The sequence below is a fragment of the Macaca thibetana genome, chromosome 4, assembly GCF_024542745.1.
Source record: "Macaca thibetana thibetana isolate TM-01 chromosome 4, ASM2454274v1, whole genome shotgun sequence".
In the NCBI taxonomy this organism is placed as follows: domain Eukaryota; kingdom Metazoa; phylum Chordata; class Mammalia; order Primates; family Cercopithecidae; genus Macaca; species Macaca thibetana.
In genome coordinates, this window is record NC_065581.1 from 163,534,822 (window position 1) to 163,555,705 (window position 20,884).

The window sequence follows — 20,884 nt, forward strand, 5'->3', positions numbered from 1 at the left end:
GTACAACTCAAACATCACTTTACTCATGAGACTTCAATTCAATGTTAAGACTTCAACTCACAACCAGTTAAATTTTAGAAACAAGGTATTTAGGTTTACCAATAGGCTATTATCCTTTTAGACACTAGATGGCACTGGATAGTAAACAAATTTAGATCTATGTAGATGGCCGTAAATAGCTCCCACATTTACCTGGAACTTGATATATGGATGACTAACTTTGTTTGCATAATTCTTAAAAATAAATCTGCTGAAGTTCACTGTGCACTTGAAAAAGGCAAACAATTACTATAAACTACCAGCTCTGAATACGAAGAATGCAATACTTCCGGTGAATGTTTAATGCATACATATTGAAGCTAAAACTTAAGATTCTTCCGCTCTTCCATTTTTTCCAATTGTATCCCAAGTACAAAACTGAAATGTGTTCTTCCCAGTATGTGGGTAATAAAAATCAAGTAACAAAAGGGCAGGGGGAAGCTATGTTCTTAAAATAAGTATTGTGTTAGGGTGGAAAGAGCATAGTTTCTCTTTGTAGAAAGCACGGTAACTTTGGAATGGGAGCCTAGCCTTTAGTTTTTGACTAGCTGTGTGAACTCGGACAATCATTACCCATAAAAGAGACCTTGGCTACCTCATTCCTAAAATGAAAGGATTAAATTAAAAAATTTGGAAGTGTCTCTTTTAGCTTTAACATTCTATGAATCTAAGACTTCTAGAGTCATCTAGTTGCTCATGTTTATAAATAATAATAACAAACAACTGCTTAACTAACTTATCAAACCTGTAAATTGTGGAAAGATTATTTTTAAAATAACATATATATATATAAAACTATCAATAAATTTACTTCTGAATTAAAAATTTTAAGGTATAAAGTACATAAGGTTTTCAGCTTTCACAAACAACTCTGATAGATAACAGTGGAAAAACTATATAAAGATAATATTATCAGGTATGTTATACATGTAACTAAGCATAGCCATACAAACAAGAAAAGTTGAATTAAGCAAAAATTCAGTCATGAAAAAATTATTTTTTTCCCCAAAACATCTCAAGAGCACTTTGTCTATAGCAGACATTGCTATGGGCCAGGATACAACATACACTGTTTTCTTTGTTAACTCCAGATTTCTCAGAAATTGCTTCTTCTGCCCAAAAGATATCCTTTATTTTCCCTCTCATCTACTAAGTGAGAGGTCTTAAATCCCCACTCAGATATTATCCCCTCAGCATCCAATCTGTTTTTATGTGCTGCAGCCCCATCACATTCATGGTCACAGAGCCCTTGAGCTCCTCTGTTAGCACATAAAAATCATGTGCTGTAACTAGCTGTTGATTTTTCTATCTCCCCTACTGCTTGTACATTCTTTGATGTCAGAAATAATTTTGTTTTTGTTTGCTCAGCAATTTAGCACAGTTTTTTGGTACTTAGCAGACGTTTTAAACGGTTTGTTAAACAAACAGCATTTATGGTGTAACATTTAACTAATGGAGGGTAAATGGTAAATTAAGGTTTAGAAAGTTTAAGAATCTTTCTAAACCATGGGCAAGGACTTCATGTCTAAAACACGAAAAGCAATGGCAACAAAAGCCAAAATTGACGAATGGGATCTAATTAAACTAAAGAGCTTCTGCACAGCAAAAGAAACTACCATCAGAGTGAACAGGCAACCTACAGAATGGGAGAAAATTTTTGCAAACTACTCATCTGACAAAGGGCTAATATCTAGAACCTATAAAGAACTCAATCAAATTTACAAGAAAAAAACAAACAACCCCATTAAAAAGTGGGCAAAGGATATGAAGAGACACTTCTCAAAAGAAGACATTCATACAGCCAACAGACACATGAAAAAATGCTCATCATCACTGGCCATCAGAGAAATGCAAATCAAAACCACAATGAGATACCACCTCACACCAGTTAGAATGGCGATCATTAAAAAGTCAGGAAACAACAGGTGCTAGAGAGGATGTGGAGAAATAGGAACACTTTTACACTGTTGGTGGGACTGCAAACTAATTCAACCATGTGGAAAATAGTGTGGCAATTCCTCAAGGATCTAGAACTAGAAATACCATTTGACCCAGCCATCCCATTCCTGGGGATATACCCAAAGGATTATAAGTCATGCTGCTATAAAGACACATGCACACATATGTTTATTGTGGTACTATTCACAATAGCAAAGACTTGGAATCAACCCAAATGTCCATCAGTGACAGACTGGATTAAGAAAATGTGGCACATATACACCATGGAATACTATGCAGCCATAAAAAAGGATGAGTTTGTGTCCTTTGTAGGGACATGGATGCAGCTGGAAACCATCATTTTCAGTAAACTATCGCAAGAACAGAAAACCAAACACCACATGTTCTCACTCATAGGTGGGAATTGAACAATGAGATCACTTGGACACAGGAAGGGGAGCATCACACACCGGGTCCTATTGTGGGGAGGGGGGAAGGGGGAAGGATAGCATTAGGAGACATACCTAACGTAAATGACGAGTTAATGGGTGCAGCACACCAACATGGCACATGTACACATATGTAACAAACCTGCACGTTGTGCATATGTACCCTAGAACTTAAAGTATAATAAAAAAAATTTTTTTAATTAAAAAAAAAACTTGCCAAGTCACACAATTATTAATTACACAATTATTAAGTGGTGAAACAGAACTCACACAATCTAACTCCAGAACTAAACTTATTTCAATGCTAAACTACTTACTGGGAAGTTTTCCTTTTCCCCCCAAGTTCTGAAAAAGTATAAGGAGCACAGGAATTCTCCTTCTGAAAGGGCTGCCCCAGTAGCAAATGAACAATGTAGGTACAGGAGCCCAGGCTGGGCTCATCACTGTCTCTCCAGGTTTAACGTGGTGCCTGGTGATGACTGGTGCTCAAAAACAGTCAGATGAATCAGTGCCCTACTGGTGTGTAGAAAGGTAATATTTCAACAGTGTCTTCAATTTCCTCCTTGGCTACTGGACTAATAAGTTTTCGATTTTCATTTGTATTAAATAGGATAATTAATATTTTCCTTGAAAACTGTTCATTTTTATCTAAGTTTTCACATTTGTTAGTAAAAATAATCCCTCATAATTTCGCATTTTCATTATATCTATTGTTTTGTTTTTAAATTATTAAACAAATATAATTATGTTTCTCTTTTTTTTTCATCAGTTTAGTAAACGGTTTGTCTGTGTATTAGTCTGTTCTCACACTGCTAGAAAGAACTACCTGAGACTGGGTAATGTATGAATAAAAGAGGTTTAATTGACTCACAGTTCTGCAGGCTTAACAGGAAGCATGACTGTGAGGCCTCAAGAAACTTACAATCATGGTGGAAGGCAAAAGGAAAACAAGGAACTTCTTCACATGGTGACAGGAAAGGGAGTGCAAGTGGGGAAGTGCCACACACCCTTTTTTTTTTTTTTTTTTTTTGAGATGGAGTCTTACTCTGTCGCCCAGGCTGGAGTGCAGGGCGAGATCTCGGCTCACTGCAAGCTCTGCCTCCTGGGTTCACGCCGTTCTCCTGACTCAGCCTCTGGAGTAGCTGGGACTACAGGTATCCACCACCACGCCCAGCTAATTTTTCTATTTTTAGTAGAGATGGGGTTTCACCGTGTTAGCCAGGATGGTCTCAATCTCCTGACCTTGTGATCCACCCGTCTCGGCCTCCCAAAGTGCTGGGATTATAGGCATGAACCACCACACCCCGCCCGCCACACACTTTTTTAAACCATCAGACCTTGTGAGAACACATTCACTACCATGAGAAAAGCAAGGAGAAATCTGCCCTCATGATCCAATGTGGCAATTACAATTTGACATGAGATTTTGGTGGGGAAACAGAGTCAAACCATATCATTCTACCTCTGGCCCCTCCCAAATATCATGTCCTTCTCACATTTAAAGACCAATCAGGTCTTCTGCACAGTCCTTCAAAGTCCTAATTTATTCCAGCATTAACCTGAAAGTCCAAGTGTAGGCCAGGCACGGTGGCTCACGCTTGTATGGGGAGGCTGAGGCGGGTGGATCACCTGAGGTCAGGGGTTTGAGATCAGCCTGGCCAACATGGCAATGCCCCATCTCTACTAAAAATACAGAAAAAAAACTAGTCGAGCACAGTGATATGTACATGTAGTCTCAGCTACTCAGGAAGCTGAGACAGGAGAATCGCTTGAATCCAGGAGGTAGAGGTTGCAGTGAGCTGAGACCATACCACTGCACTCCAGCCTGGGTGACAGAGCAAGGCTCTGTCTCAAAAACAAAAAACAAAAATAAATGTCCATGTCTAAAGTCTCATCTGAGACAATGCAAGGCCCTTCCATCTGTGAGCCTGTAAAATCACAAACGAGTTAGTTACTTCCAAGATACAATGGGGGTACAGGCATTGGATAAATGCTCCCATTCCAAAAGGAAGAAACTTGCCCAAACAAAGGCGGTACAGACACTGTACAAGTCCAGAACCCAGTAAGACAGTCATTAAATATTAAGGCCCCAAAATAATCTCCTTTGACTCCATGTCTCACATCCAGTGCATACTGATGCAAGGGGTGGGCTCCCAAGTCCACAACCACAGCTTTGCCCCTGTGGTTCTGCAGGGTATGGCCCCTACGGCTGCTTTCATGGGCTGGCATTCAGTGCCTGCTGCTAATCCAGGCACATGGTAGAAGCTGTTGGTGGATCTACCGTTCTAAGGTCTGGAGGACAGTGGCCCTCTTCTCACAGCTCCACTAGACATTACCCCAGTGGGGACTCTGTGTGGGGAACTCAATCCCATATTTCTCCTCTGCACTATACTAGGAGAGGTTCTCCATGAGGGCTCTGCCCCTGCAGCAGAATTCTGCCTGGATATCCAGGCATTTTTATCATCCTCTGAAATCTGGGTGGAGGCTCCCAAACTCTTGCCTTCTGTGTACCACAGCTGGAGCTGAAGTGAATGGGACACAGGATGCCATGTTTGGAGTAGCAGGTCCTTGGGCTTGGTCCACGAAACCATTTTTCCTAGGCCTCTGGACCTGTGATGGGGGTGCTGCTGTGAAGATCTCTGAAATGTCCTGGAGACATTTTCTCCATTGTCTTGGTGATTAATATTTGGCTCCTCTTATGCAAATTTCTGCAGCCAGTGGCTTGAATTTCTCCACAGAAAATGAGTTTTTCCTTTCTACAACATGGTCAGGCTACAAATATTCTAAACTTTTACGTTCTGCTTCCCTTTTAAACACAAAACCCTCTCTTTGTGAACACATATGACTGTGCATGGCTAGGAGCAGCCAGGCCTCATCTTCATCTGAGACCACCTCAGCCTGGACTTCACTATCCGCATCACTATCAGCATTTTGCTCACAACCATTCAACAAGTTTCTGGGAAGTTTCAAACTTTCCCTCATCTTCCTGTTTTCTTCTGACCGTCCAATTTCCTTTGCTTTTAGCCATTATAGGAGTTCTATGAAGAATTCTTAGACAGAAATTAAATACATTAAAGTTAGAGTCTAGCCCAGAAAAGAAAAGGAACCACAAGTTGGTAAATCCTAACCTAATATACTGAGTTTAACATGTGTATTATTTGGATAAATAATAATGGTATTGATAACGTCTTCTAACTTGTTTTCTTGATATCTCAGTAACTAAAAATACTACTACTTTTCTGTCCATTTTCTCCATTTTGCTTCAGAAACTTCAATGCACCAGAATAAATGACAGTTTCGTTTTTTAACCTGATCTAATTTTTTTTCTTTTAACAGTTGGATCTTCTTTATAAGTAATTTTGTTATAATCACATAATGATTTCCATAACAATATTTTATGTTTTAATTTTAGTGATTTTTAGTATTTAAGTTTTGGTTTTTTCTGCTAAATGTTCTATGTGAAAAAAACCACAGAATGTTTTTTCCTCCTTGCTTATATGAATGTGCATTTTTAAATTCTATTATAACTTCTGACATATTTAAATGTTATTTAAGTTATATTTCTCATTACATCAATTTCAGAAATTTATTTCTACTGACTGAGAAGAAAATTAATACTTTAATATGTGTAAAAACTTATTAAAGTGTAATACTTTAATAAGTATAAAAACTGTATAATTCTTTTTTTAACCCTTAGTATTTGTTGATATGGACAGAAAATTTTCTCAGTCTATTTGGGTTTTATTATAATTTTGTCACTAAAGTATATAATTTTTGCTGTGAAATTGAGTTATTTAAGAAAGACTTTCTTGCTATGATTTCAAATCGTGACAATTCTTTAAAGATTGATAATTATGTAGACTATGCTACCTTTCATGTGCAAAAGACGAAATACAAAAATATATACATGTATCTGCTTACCTAGGCAAAAGATGTTTAAATTAATATGGTTAGTTACATTTCAGAAGTGTATCTTCTATTGCCAGCAATACAGAAGATTAGATCATTTGGCTGACACTTTTGAAAAAACAATTTCAAATTTATTTAAAGGCTGCATAAAATATATTTTACCCATCTTTTATATTGCTTTGCTGGGTGAGAATAATGGAAGGAATCCACAGAAATCTAAAAGGAAGTAAATAAAGGAACCGTGGGAGTTGACCAGATCCCAAAGCTGGCTTTCTCTTGAGGGAATTAACTAATGACTGAATAGACTGATCTTCTCCCAGGAAAGCCACATGGAGAGTGGGAGACAGGAGAGAGAAGTTGGGACATTTCTGTGAGGGAAGTCTAAGTAAAGACCCCTTTAGAGGGCCAGGACAGGCAACAGGCCACACATTCCTCTTAGGTTGAAGGACAAATACACTTACCCCAGCAAAGAGGCTGCAAGGAAACCAGATTATTTTGAAATTAGTACTGGAGGGAAAATAACAATCTCCTCTGAGAAGTCACAATTGTGCACCATGTGGATTTGACTCTTGAAGCCATACTACTTTGTAGTCTGAAAATTCATCTCAATCAGATAATTTAGTTTAAAATGGTTTTGGATTGGTAGTACCTTAAGTGACTAGCAGAAACAAATGCCTGCCTATCTCCAAGAAAGGAACTAGAAAGGCACTTCTAACAAGCCTTGAGAGTATCCATTTAAGAGCCCCATGAAAGAATAGAATTGACAACTACAGAGAGAGGGGGGGGGGGGGGCGGGGTGGGAAAGACAGAGAGAGGGAAAGAGAGAGAGAAAGGAAAAATAAAAAGAAAACCATAAAACACATAAGCACAAAAGTCACCATCTGTCAGAGTTGGACAAAACAAACCCAAGAAAATGTAAATTCAAAAGAACATAGAAGAAGTATAGTTAATGTATTTCAAGAAATAAAAGACAAGTTTGAAAACATGTACAGGAAATAAAAACTATAATGAAAACCAAAATAAATTTAAAAACAGTATCTTTATTTTAGTCAATATTCAGAGAGATAATTTATCAACCTGAACTCTATCTACCAAAGATATATTCCAGGAAAGTGGGTGAAATAGAGACAAATTCACACAAACACAAACTGAGAGTGCTTTCCATCAGCAAACTCTCGCTAAGGGAAACTCTAGAGGATGTATTTCAGATGGAAGAAAAATGATCCCAAACAGGACGACTCGAGATACAAGAAGAAATGAAGAATAAAGACAGTAGTAATAATGTAGATACATCTAAAGAAACACTTGAGTGAACTTAAGATTTCTCAGCCAATGTCTTCTTCCTACCCACAGAAATCCCTGGGTTAAGGAAATAACAAGGGCTTAGCTATCTAGGTGGAATGCATAAAGGGCAAAACAGAGTGAGCAAAACACAGTAATTGTCCCCAAGAATTATCCTCCCAGGCAGATAAGGTACCTGTCTTCATAAAGCTGATATTCTAGCAAGAAAGCCAGATAAGCAAATAACCACTCAAATCACAGATAAACATGTAATCACGGACTCAGCTATGTTCTATGAAGGAGACATATACAACACTGAGAAAGCAAAATACAGTGTACAGTGGGATCTGCCTTGGGAAGCTGAGAGACAGCTACAATTTCACTATGTACCCTGCTGTTCACAGGGATATTAAGCTGAAGAAGAGACTCAGTCCCTGAGATGTGGGAAAGAAAGAAGGAACAGGGAATCAGTGCCCCTAGAGAGAAGCATGCCCAGTAAATGGACTGGCCTTAGGAGTTTAGAATAAGGAGCCAGAATAAAACTGAGAGGATATTGTACCAGTCCTTTAAGTTACTAAAGTAAAAGATAAGATGAAATAATTCAAATTGATACATAAAATTACAATTTAGATATTGTAGATAGAAAACCTTTTTGCTGAATCACAAGAGGAAACTACCTCATTGAGACCAATGTATAAAGAAGTCTGCAAATAAAGCAAAAAAAAAAAAAATTTTTTTTTAAGCCAAGTGATTAAGAATATGGGTTTTGTAACCTAAATCCAAGCCCTGCAAAGTCAGCATTTTGGGCTCCCATCCACTGCAGCCATGGGGTGCCTGCTGCCTGCACCTCTCAGTCTCTGCCCGCAGCTGTCTCTATTCTCTTTCCACAGGGCAAGAGAGCATCCTGTAGGGGCAGCCTCAACTTCAGGATTGTTATCACTTTCGTTCAGGTGAACGGCTAGAATTGCTGAGTCCAAGATACAGGTTTTAACAAAGAATCTGCCGGGGCCCTCATGGGCCACATGTCCACCCCGATCTGAACTAGACACCCAAGGGTAAGGGGCTGGATGTGAGCACGGCTGCATGGCCACACGGGGGACTGCTGGAGGCGGCTCAGAAGGAGTAATACGACGTGGACCACAATAGACTGCATTCCACACATATCAGCCAATTAAAAACTAATGGCAAACTGCAAAATATTTTTCTAAAAGAAATTATGAACTTTTAATAAAAACTTGGACGTTTTAAAAATAGTTTTTAATGCACGGAAAAAAAGTAATATCCATTTGTTATTTTAGTAGCTTAGCCATTTTAGAATACTACCAGTGTCTGAAATATAGTTTATTTAGAAGTGGTAGTAATATCTGAGTAATGCAAATTAATAAACATTCTTATCTGACTGTTTATATGAAAGGCACTAGGAGAGGGGCTTGGGAAATACAAGAATGAACAAGAAAATGTCTTTGCCCTAAATAAGCCTTTGAAACAAGCATAATTTATTACAATACAAGGGAAAACAATCGCCATGGAAACGAGTAAGATAAGCTGTAAGTTAATTAAATCAGCCAATAAATATTTTTGTGCAACTCTTTTCACACTCTGCAAAACTGTTATATTTGAGTCCTACTAAAAACCTCAGAACGCTTTTGTCTCTATTCCTAGTAACACTGTATATAATGTAAATAATTTTATACATATTTTGATTACTCAAGAATACATGTAGCATATTGCACAAATACATTCCAAATCTCAGATAGCAATGCCTAACACATAAGAAATGTGAAGCAAAAATGTGTCAAATAAATTTATGAGGAAATTTATACATTAAAGTTATGAATATTAGTATTATTAGCTCAAATTATGCTAAAATATGTATACTTTTTAATACTGTATCAAAAATCAAATGCCAGTAATTGAACATCTTGAAATACTTTTGGAAGTGCCTATGTATGTTGCATTTTACGGTGGGCTGTGCTCCAGGTAAGTTAGACCAGAAACGCAGCATCCGGGCTGCCAGCAGAAGACTGGAACAGCCAGAGCTGAGAATCCCCATTCCTTGCCTGGCCTGAGCCTACTACAGTAAGGCAGCTTAGGGATCTAGACTCAGAGCCCTAGGACTACACCCTAGGAGTTTTAGAGTCATCTGCAAAAACTTTACAAATCACCAAGAAAATGTTCAACTTTCTGTAGATCATGTGTAAAGAGGGTACAGGAATTCCCCTACAACATCCAAGCTCACAGTGCCAAATAACTTTTACACAAAACACTAAATCTAGAAACACCATTTATAACCGAGGGTACTACAAACCAAAGGAAACACACACATACACACACACATACACACACACACACACACACACACACGATTTTATGCCTAAATGTTGCCATGTCAGTAAAATGCTTGACTGGTAACAACCAAATATAGAAACTAAAACCAAAATGAATTTAAACGAAAAATACTTAATCATGAAATGTCTGTTGTTTATAACTTTTTTAAAGGAGCTTATGATATTTTCTTATCTAGAGCACCAAAATCTAAATTTAGATACTTACATTATTGCACTCTCCAAGGAAATACAATGCAAATCCATCAGCTTTTGTGGCTGCCAAAGTAATAAGAAAAGAAAGAACTGAGCTCAGTGGGAGAATCTAACATGTATGCATTCTCTACGGTGAGCGGCAGATGTGAGTCTTTCAAACTGATTTGTTAACAGAATCAATGGTCATGCAGTAAATGGAACAGAATCATTTATGGCCTTACTCAATAGCATAATGAAAATATCCTCTACATGTTTCATCAGTGAGTATACAATTTAAGATATGATATCCTCAAATGTATATAGCAGTCAACGTACTACATAGTAACATATTTGTTGAACTGTAAGTATTCAGAATCATTTAATATTTTTTAAATCTGAGAATTGTTTAATTTTTAAAGTTTTTAAAATACCAAAAGTGATATTTATAATATTAATTAACCAACATTAATTCTCAACCTAAAAAGCCGATGTATTTATCTATAATTGTCACTGAAGCAAACATAATTTAACTTACCTAAAATTGCTTTGGGGTCATCTGAAGGCAACTATAGCAGTTAACAGTGTAAGTTCTGGAGGGACTGCCTCAATTTAAACCCCTACTTAACTCCTTTTTACCTGTGTCACTTTGGGTAAGATGTTTAATCTCTCTGTTCTATAGCTTCTTCATCACTAAAATAACTCCTTTTTACCTGTGTCACTTTGGGTAAGATGTTTAACCTCTCTGTTCTACAGCTTCCTCATCAGTAATATAGTGGTAATAATAAAAACAACCTCACAAGACCATAATAAAAATAAGCCAGTTAATGCATATAATATGCATAGACAGGTGCCTAGCATATACTTAAATATACAATAAATGTGATCACTACAGTTGGTCTCATTAATATTTTTATTTTCAAATTAAAAAACAAAAGAAAAATGAAAGATACAATTGTCATAGTGGGTATCCTTCTGAAAAACGTGTCCTAAAAACAAGTGCATCCTTCTAAAATACTACTTTTCTGATATAACTTTCCCCATTCTATTCACAACATAACCCATTTCTTAAATGGTATATAAAATTGTCATTTACCCAAATATATTTAAAATGCTTATTCTCTCTTTTAAATTAATACATTTTATAAAGATGTGATTTAATTCAATAAAACTATGCTTTCCAAAGGAAACTAGGTGTGAATTAGAAGGCATAGTATTTTACATGTATATATCAGGCAGATACTTATTTGGGATTAGATAATTTAGAAAGTTTTAGGTTTGACTCACTCTGGTAGTTTCATAATAAAAATTTTCACTTCAAATTTAGTCCAGAAATAGAAGTAAATATAAATGACTTTCATCTGCCCCTTAGTAAGTAAATTTTTTTTACTGCTTTTTGTAAAAGAATCTTTGCCCAGTTTTTCTAAGAGGAACACAAAATGCTTCTTACCTATTTTGATGATGCTGCTCAGTTCATAGAGGAGTAGCTGGTTGTCTCCTCCTGTGTCCAACCGTTGTTCTATATAGCTGTTTAGTTCATATACAACTCCCTGCATATTCGTATCTTGGTACTTTGGATTAAAAATAACAAAAATAAAAACAGAGTTTAAATAAAATATAATAAAAATTCCTTAGTCTGTAAAACATACTATTATGTGACTTAATACACTAAGCTATTCATTATGCTCTTATAGCATGATTTAAATATTATATTTTATAAAACAAGTAGATTGAAAATTAAAATTACTATGACTATTTATTTATTTTGAGACAGGGTCTATCTCTGTTACCCAGGCTGGAATGCAGTGGCACCATCTCAGCTCACTGCAACCTCCACCTCCTGGGCTCAAGCCATCCTCCCACCTCAGCCTCCCAAGCAGCTGGGACTACAGGCACACACCACCACACCATGCCTGGCTAATTTTTGTATAGTTTGTAGTGACAGGCTTTCACCATGTTACCCAGGCTAGTCTCGTACTCCTGAGATCAAGTGATCCCTCTGCCTCAGCCTCTCAAAGTGCTGGGATTACAGGCATGCGCCACTGCGCCTGGCCGACTTCTTATTTAGAATTATCCATAGACTGCATCTATGCAGCCTATTTATATTAAAATAGCGCTGTTACAAAGTTTAACTTTGTTTCTGAAGTTTTATATATATGAGGCAACTGGATTAGTAAAAATAATATCATAGAAGAGCTTGCTGAGTGCACCTCTGTAAGATGTTAGAAAAGTCTGCTGCAGTCGCTGCACTGGGTGAAACAAGTGTCCCGTGTGCCACTCTAATTTTCCATTCCTTTCCATCTATATGGCTCCTCCTTGGTCTGCTCTCATCCCTGCCACCATAGCAAGAGTTAGACGCTTGCACTGCAGCCACTGTCCCCACAGCAGCAGCCCCACAGCATGTCCATAGCACAAGGCTTCATCATGGCACCAGTGACAACAGCAGGTGGACAGGGAGATGTCAACCCCCACCCTGCTCTAGTTCAAGCTACACTGTGTATTCTCTAGAGGAATAAAAAACAGTCCTCCAATGAATCTCCCTGCTCCCAAACTTGTCTTACTAAACCTAGTCTCAAGACGCCAGGTACTGTAAACTTGAAATATAAAATTCTGTCTCTCCCTGGCTTAAAACACTCCTGGGGCTTCCTACTGCACTTGGAATAATAGACAAAAACGCCTCACATGGAAACACACCACACGCTGCAAAGCATGGTTACTATCCAGCTCAAAACTTCATCTCACACCCCATTCCCTCTACCCTCACTGTCCCAACCCTGGCCATCTTTCTGCTTCTTGATCATTCGGATAACTTCCACTTCTAAAGGTCTATTACTTGCTGTTTTTCTTGAGCACTATACTCAATAAATATCTGTTGGATGAACAAATAAGTAACCAACCAGTCAATGACTGGACAAATACCACTGAACACCCAGACAATGCACTAGAGCAGGCTCTCTTCTAGTCATCAGAGACCCTAGAACAGTGAAACTATTACATCTATTGTCTTCAGTGAGCTCACATTCTAGTTGGAAGGGAATCAATACGTAAATATGGCAGGTTTTCATATGAGAGCACCAGCTTGGGTTCAGTGTGCTAGCGCTAGGTTGGCTGAAATCTGTCCCCAAAAGTGGCCGATGCTCCACGAAGTTGAAACCTCAGAACTTCCCTGGTATATATTCAAAGGCTTAGCAAGATTGGAATGCTGGATTTGCCTGATAACGGGAGACCAGTTTGGCAATCCCCTGGCTATGTCCTAGGGATGCCCCCCTTCACCAAGGCCATGAGAAATACGTTTACAGGGGGAGTCCTGGAATATGTGAATATATACCTGGCTCTGGTGTGGGCCAGGAATTAATGTGGGAACTACTGCCATATGGCTGTGTTCCTTGAATTCACCCAGAAGATGCGATATTGATGTGGCAGAGGACAAGTGGGAGCACTTCACATTCAGAGACAAGGTGGGTATTGTCAGCACAACCAACAGAAGTAGAGCTGCGGAGGAATCTGGTCACAGAAATATTCAGCACGGCTGCTTGATCCCAGGTGCTATGGTTTGAACATTTCCTCCAAAGTTCACGTTTTGGAAACTTCATCCTCAACGCAACAATGTTGAGTGGCGGGCCCTTTAAAAGGCAGAGCCTTGTGAATGGAATCATGATGTTTGTGAATGGAATCATGGTGTTTGTGAATGGAATCATGGTGTTTGTGAATGGAATCATGGTGTTTGTGAATGGAATCATGATGTGATCGGGAGAGTGAATGAGTTATCACGGGAGCAGGGTCCTGATAAAAGATGACTTTGGTCCTCTTCCCTTCTCTCTCTCGTACATTCTCTCGCTCTTGTCCTTTCTGCCATGGGATGACACAGCAGTAAGGCCCTCACCAAATGAAGGCCCCTCAACCCAGGACTTCTCAGCCTCCCAAACTGTAAGAAATAAATTTCTGTTCTGTATGAGTTACCTAGTCTCAGATACTCTATTACAGCAGCACAAAATGGACTAAAACAGAAAACTGGTACCAGCAAGTGGGGCTATGGCAATAACAAATATCTAACAATGTGGAAGCAGCTTTGGGACTGGGAAATGAGTAGAGGCCAGAAGAACTTGGAGGAAATGGCTGTGAAGAGCCTAGACTGCAATCAAGGAAGCATGAAGGGAAATTCTGGTGAGGGCTTAGAAAAAAACAACAGCTGCAGGGAGGGCTTTAACTTTCTTAGGAATTACTTAAGTGGTCACAATCAGAAAGCTGATAGAAACATGGACAATAAAGGCTATTCTGATGAGGTACTGGATGGAAATGAACAAGATGCTGGCAACTGGAGTAAAAGCCATCCTAATGAAGTCACAAAGAACTTGACTGATCTGTAGCCATGTCCCAGGGCTATATAGAAAGCAGAACTTAAGGGCAATGAACTCAAGTATCTGGGTGCCATTTATCAAGACAAAACGGGAGAAAGACCGTAAAGCTGCTTCAGAGATCTTGGAGGCCATCCCTCCCATCACAGGCTCAGAGCAGGGCCTTGAGGGCAAGGTTTCCAGAAAGGTGTCCATGGAACCTCAGCTTTTGCCGCCCAGACAACTTAGAACTCTACTCCCTGCATTCCTTCACAGTGTGAGCCCGGCCACGGCTCGAGTGAGTTCAAGTGCAGCTCCTGCCGCACCTCCAGAGGGCACAAACAGTAAGTCACAGTGGTATCCACATAGCACTAACTGCCAACTTGCCGGCTGCATGAGCTGTGGTGCCACGGCAGCCTCTACCTAGATTTCAAAGGATGTCGTAGACAGCCTGGGGCCCACGGACAAACTTGTTGCAGCAGTGGAGCCCCCACAGAGAGCCCCCAGTAGGCCAATGGCTAGTGGAGCCCTGAGAGTGAGGCCATCTCAGAGGCTCCAAAATGTAGAGCTACCAATGCAACTCCACAATTCTGAAGAAGCTCAGGCATGAGAGACACCAACCTGTGAGAGCTGAAGTGTGGGCTGGCCCCAGCAAAGTCATAGGGGCAAGGACACTCAAGGCCTTGAGGAGCCTAATTCCCACTCCAGTGTGCCCAGAATGGGAGGAATGGAGTCAAAGAAGATTATTCTGCAGTTTTAAAACTCAATGTTGTTTTCTCTGTTGAGTTTTGGACTTTTGGGACAAGTTACCCCTTTTCTTGTCTATTTCTCCTCTTTGGAATGGGAGTATCAATCCTATGCCTGTTCTACCATTGAATTTTGGAAGTAGATGACTTATTTTGATTTCACAGGCTCAAAGCTGGAGAAGGTTTGTTTCAGGAAGAATTGTTCCTTGAGTCTCACTCACACCGGATTTAGATGAGACTCTGGACTGATGTTGTACAAGTTAAGAACTTTGAGGCCATTGGGATGTAATTAATGCATACTACATGTTAAAAGGACATGAATTTTGGTGGCCAGGGGTGGAGTGCTATGGTTTAAATGTATCTCCCAAAGTTTGTGTTAAATAATCCCCAGTGCAACAGTATGGAGAGGTGGAACCTTAAGAGGTGATTAGGACATGATGGCCCTGTCTTCATAAACAGATTAATACCATTACTGGGGGAGTGAGTTAGTTATCTCAGCAGTGGGTTTCTGAATAAAAGGATGAGTTTGGCCACCTTCCTCTCTCTCTAAAGCGTGATCTCTTGCCCTTCCACCTTCTGCCATGGGATGATGCAGCAGGAAGGTCCTTGCCAGATGCAGGCACCTTGACCTTGGGCTTCTCTGTCTCCAGAACTGTAAGAAATAAATTTATTTTATTTATAAATTTCCTAGTCTGTAGTATTCTGGTATAGCAACACAAAACAAAGACAACAGTGTCCCTGGAACTGAACAGGGCAGCCTATTGACATATTTTTTTTCATTTGTTTAAACAGAAATGTTGTGGCTTAAATGAACAAAAATCTGACTTGATGACCACAAGAGAAGGTCAGAATACTTCACTGAATTCCCAGACATGAGCCAATTCGCAGGCCCAGAACTCCTTAAATATAGAAAGAGAAAGCAAGGTCCCCTTGAAGAAGAATCCTACTGTGCTGCCAAAAATTTATAGCATAGATCTCCCGCCTACCTTTCCCAAAGAGGTCTGCAGCCATTTACCTGGGTGACTGAATATTATGGGGGCACGCAGAATTACTAGACTTGGGGAACCACTGGACATGAGCTCTACACTGACATTAATTCTTTATGATTATAATTATTTTGAGACAGGGTCTAGCTCTGTTGCCCAGGCTGGAATGCAATGCAGTACTAATTATTAAGAGACCCAAACTCCACTGAGGTGTACCAATCAAAAGGGGCTCATGGAGATCAGGTAATCAGTGAAGTTTTAGCTCAAGGTTTGTCTCAAAAATGAGCCACAATGGGTTCTCAAACACACTCTCTGGTGACTGCAGTTTGGGAATACACTTCTGGAACAGACATACTCAGCAGGAGACAGAACTCCACACTGAAGGATCCCCATGCAGCAAGGGACTGAAGAAGTGAGACTTGGAGAAATCTGAGGGAAGAGCTTCCCAAGTAAAGAGAACAGGATAAATCAATTAATTACAATGACCCAAAGTGGCAGAATAGAAACCTGCTAAGCAATTCTTAAGCTGCATTTCAAACTCCAAAAACTACTAACTGCTACTATTAGGCTTTTACCTGTGGTAGCCACTCCCTGTTCTCTTTCCAAGCATTGAGAGCCTGGGCTGTGGAAGAGGTTCTCTCAGCTGTACGTATTCCCTTCTCCCATCTGCTGCTTTCCTGGGCGGTGCCTAACATTTCTGAGGGCTGGTTCCCCCTTCCTTTAGCCTTGTGGGTCCTACTTGCTTTGTTGCACACCTGACTATGGTAAGTCATTGGTCTCCAACTCAGTTTTGTGAATTTTTGTTGCTAAAGTGTAATCTTAACAGTCAAAACTCAGTTATTTTCTAGCTCCAAATTTTTGTCCAAGTCTTGCTCTTACCCAGGTACCTGTTGATAGGTATTTACATAATTACAGAATTTACATAAAAATCAGGAACACTTGAAATTCTAACGACGCTAAAATATGAGAGCATTGTTTGAGGTCACCAAAACTTATGTTATTTTCTTTATCATCTGTAAGCAGACCCTATTCGAGCTATTTCAAGTTCTGAATAACTCCAGATAAAATCTTCTACTCTATCACACCCTCTCTTCCTTACTTATTCCACTTACGCCAACCACTAGTTCTGTACTTTCTTTATCCCATAGTCTTTAAAAGGAGCTTCTATGAGAATGAGGCTAGCCTAAAAGAAAGCTGAGCCAAACGATAGTGAAAGACCTAAGTCATAATGATAGACTTTGAACACCTAGATCCAGCCACGCAAAAGCTTCATGTGATTAAAAATCACTCGATATTTCTTTTAAATAAACCAATACATTCTCTGAATTATTCATTTTTCACGTGGAAGAAAGGAGCATTAGCCATCTTAAGGGGAGTTTTTAGTCATTCAGTCCCTATACAAATGATACACGGCTGACTCCTTCCTCTTAGCATAGAATTCTGAGAACAGGCTCTTTAATAATGACCTGTGTGCAGGGCTGAGATCAATAACCAGCTGTTCTCCAACTCTTTTGGGCAGGAAATGGGTTGTTACAAACAAGTGAGAACAAGAAGACATTCTGGGAATTGGACAGTTTATCATGAGATTTCATTTCACATCCCTGGGCTTTAGTTTTCTCATTTGTCTAATGAGAAGGCTGAATTATACTGTCTGTAAAATACTTTCCCTTTCCAACACTAACTTTCTAAGATAAGCTATGACCTAGGTTTTAAATTTTTTTCTTGTTTATATTAAGCTTCATATTCTAATATTTAATCTAATAGAATATGTTAGCACATCCTGTTTCCTTTTGTTTCTCATTATAACTGCAAACATAATAGCAAAATGTTTTTTACTGTAATTACTATTTTATATTGACATATTAACTCAAATATTAAAGGTCTATCTACATAGTTAACAAATCACTCAAACCATAATATACTATAAAATATAAAATTACATGCAAATGTACAAGAATAAGCAAAGTTGTAATTTGGTTGTTAGCCTTGGGGTCATTCTATTATTTATCAGGACTGTTATGAAAGGCAAAGCTGAGGCGACAAATTACGTCAATGTCAAATCACATACTTCTAAGACACTTCTATGGAAACCCCATGATAAAGGAATCAATCTCTATTAGATTGAGTAAACATGAATTCTATGGCTTGACTAATAACAATCACAATAAGTATACTAATAAAGATGTTAAGAACTTGTATTTTTACAGCATTTTTAACTTCATAAAGTCCTTTCATGCCTTTCCTAAGAGAACCTACAACAAATTTATACTGGGCGTCACTGCAGCATTCATAATTTGAGACGAGTCAAAATTCCAAAGTAGAGTAAGTTGGGAGCTACACAATTTCCGAATCAAATTAGACACCACCATCTTCATATTCTGTTGCATGCTGATCTCATGCAGTACTTGCGTCTTATTTGAGCAACCACCAAAAACACAGCTTCACAAAGATAAGAAGACCTTAAGGAAAGAACTGTAGTGATCTAATAGTAAAAATGAACTATGTCAAGCTAACATTGAAACTGAAATACATCAGATTCTGTCCAACATATGCCACTGTGTTTCCCATGACATTTTAATATATCCTGATTGTTATCCTTGTATATTTGCTGTGGTGCCTCGGGGTATTTGGAACACAGTTTGGGAACCAGGGGAAAGCCACTCTCTTGTCTAGGGGGAAACAATATTTTACAGAATAAAATGGTAATGAACAAATCGGTGTTAATCATTGGTTCAGAAAGGAAGTAAAAGCTGGTTTAACCGGGAGGACAAATGTTCCCATGCCTGCTAAAATGAATTAGCTATGTAAACATACGTTAGACAGCCACTTAGCCAAAAAAGTTTGGAGGCAATTCAGTAATCACATGGAAACTGTGACCCCTGTTAGTCCCGAGAGTCTGTGATTCTATGAGGTGGCACCAACATATCTTGAAGGCCAACTATAAACAAGAAGCCATAAGGAGACAAACGTTAAATTGGATTAATATTTAACAGCATAAAAAGGAGTTCCTCAGTTTCCAATATAAACTTCAATGCTGGAAAAATATCTTCTTCTCATCATTCTTTATAGTATTCCTTTGTTTCTTTTTATATTGTTTATAATGTTTTATTTTGACATAATTTCAATCTTACAGAAAACTGCAAGAATAGTACAAGAAACACCTTGTACATCTTTTACCCAGAGCTGTAGACTGTATCTCTGTCTCCCCCTTAAAATTCCTATGCTGAAATCTTAACCCCCACTGTGATGCAATCAGGAGGTGGGAGCTTCAGGGGAGTGATTAGGTCAGGAGAACAGAGCCATCATGAATGGGATTAGGGACTGGACACTTCCACCCTGTGAGGACACTGCAAGAAGACAGCTGCCTATTATCAGGAAGAGATCCTCAGCAGACCCTGGATCTGCCGTCACCTTGACTGATCTTGAACTTCACAGCTTCCAGAATTGTGAATTTCTGAAGTTTATTAAATCACCCGGTCTATGGGACTTTGTGACAGCAGCTAAACCAGGACACTAAGATTTACCAATAATTCGATTTGTCTTATTTGCCTCAGCATTCTATCAGTAAATTGTATCTATCAATCTTTCTGTCCACACATGCACACACACACACACACTCACACGTTTTATAAATATGTTTTAATATTTAAGAGCAAGTTGGTGTGCCCCTTTATTCCAAAACACTTCAGTGTGCATTTCTCAAGTAAAAGAGCATTCCCTTACAAGTTAAATACAGTTACCATGATCAGAAAATCTAACATTTCTACAACAATACTAGCTAAATAAAAACACACATTCACAGTTCACCAGTTGTCCCAAAAATGTCCTATAAAGGATCATTATCCCTCACTCGTCTAAGTTCAAATCCCAGATCACATATGCTACTTAGGCATCACATTTCTTTAGCATCTTTCAACGTAGAACAGTTCCTCAGCCTGTCTTTGTGTTTCCTGAACTTGATACTTTTGAAGAATACGGGCCAATTTTGTTTGTCTGATATTTTCTCAAGATGAGATTGAGGTTCTGAATTTTTTTCAGCGAAACAATGAAGTGATGAAGCTAGAAAGCCATAATCTGAAGAACAGTGAGCCTGCCGGGCTGCCTCCCTGACTTCCCCCATATGAACATGGAATCAAAGACTTATCTTACACAAAAGGGCATGATCCACGATTATTGTCATTTAATTTGATGCTGAAATTGGCCCAGATTTGGCGAGCAGAAACTCCTTCAAGACAGCGCCTGTATCCTTTTGACACATCCTAATGATTCCTTCAACATTTCCTTACCTTTTTGTCACATACTTTGCCAGCCCTTGAATCAGCCATTTCTAATCCAAAGAAATCCCAATTCCCTTTAGTAGAAAATGGTATTTAAAATCCAAGAGTTGGAGTTATATCACACTGCTGTCAATGCTTCTAATGCATTACATATAGACATAGATATAGATGTAGATATAGATATAGATAGATATGAAAGGACCTCATCAATACATACACACACACACACACACACACACACACACACACACACACACACAGGTATGTATAAGCTGATAACTGTCATTCTGTATGTATTTGTCTGCTTACATATACATATATTAAGAGAGATGAAAAACCATGACTCACTCTGATACCTCCGGTTCCAACCAAACACTACAATATATATTCCACTCTTCCCTATTTCTGT

At 38.8% G+C, this 20,884-nt stretch overlaps 1 protein-coding gene across 8 annotated transcripts in view; it reads right to left on the reverse strand.

Moving 5' to 3' along the window:
• PDE10A (phosphodiesterase 10A) overlaps positions 1-20,884 on the reverse strand; it is a 669,061-nt gene that overhangs the window by 102,516 nt on the left and 545,661 nt on the right. For all 8 annotated transcript variants that reach the window (XM_050789384.1, XM_050789383.1, XM_050789385.1 and 5 more), the window contains 2 exons: positions 11,583-11,703; positions 10,170-10,219 (listed from right to left, as the gene is read on the reverse strand). In XM_050789384.1, the coding sequence (XP_050645341.1) occupies positions 10,170-10,219; positions 11,583-11,703 (171 nt within the window). The remainder of the gene's footprint in view (positions 1-10,169; positions 10,220-11,582; positions 11,704-20,884) is intronic.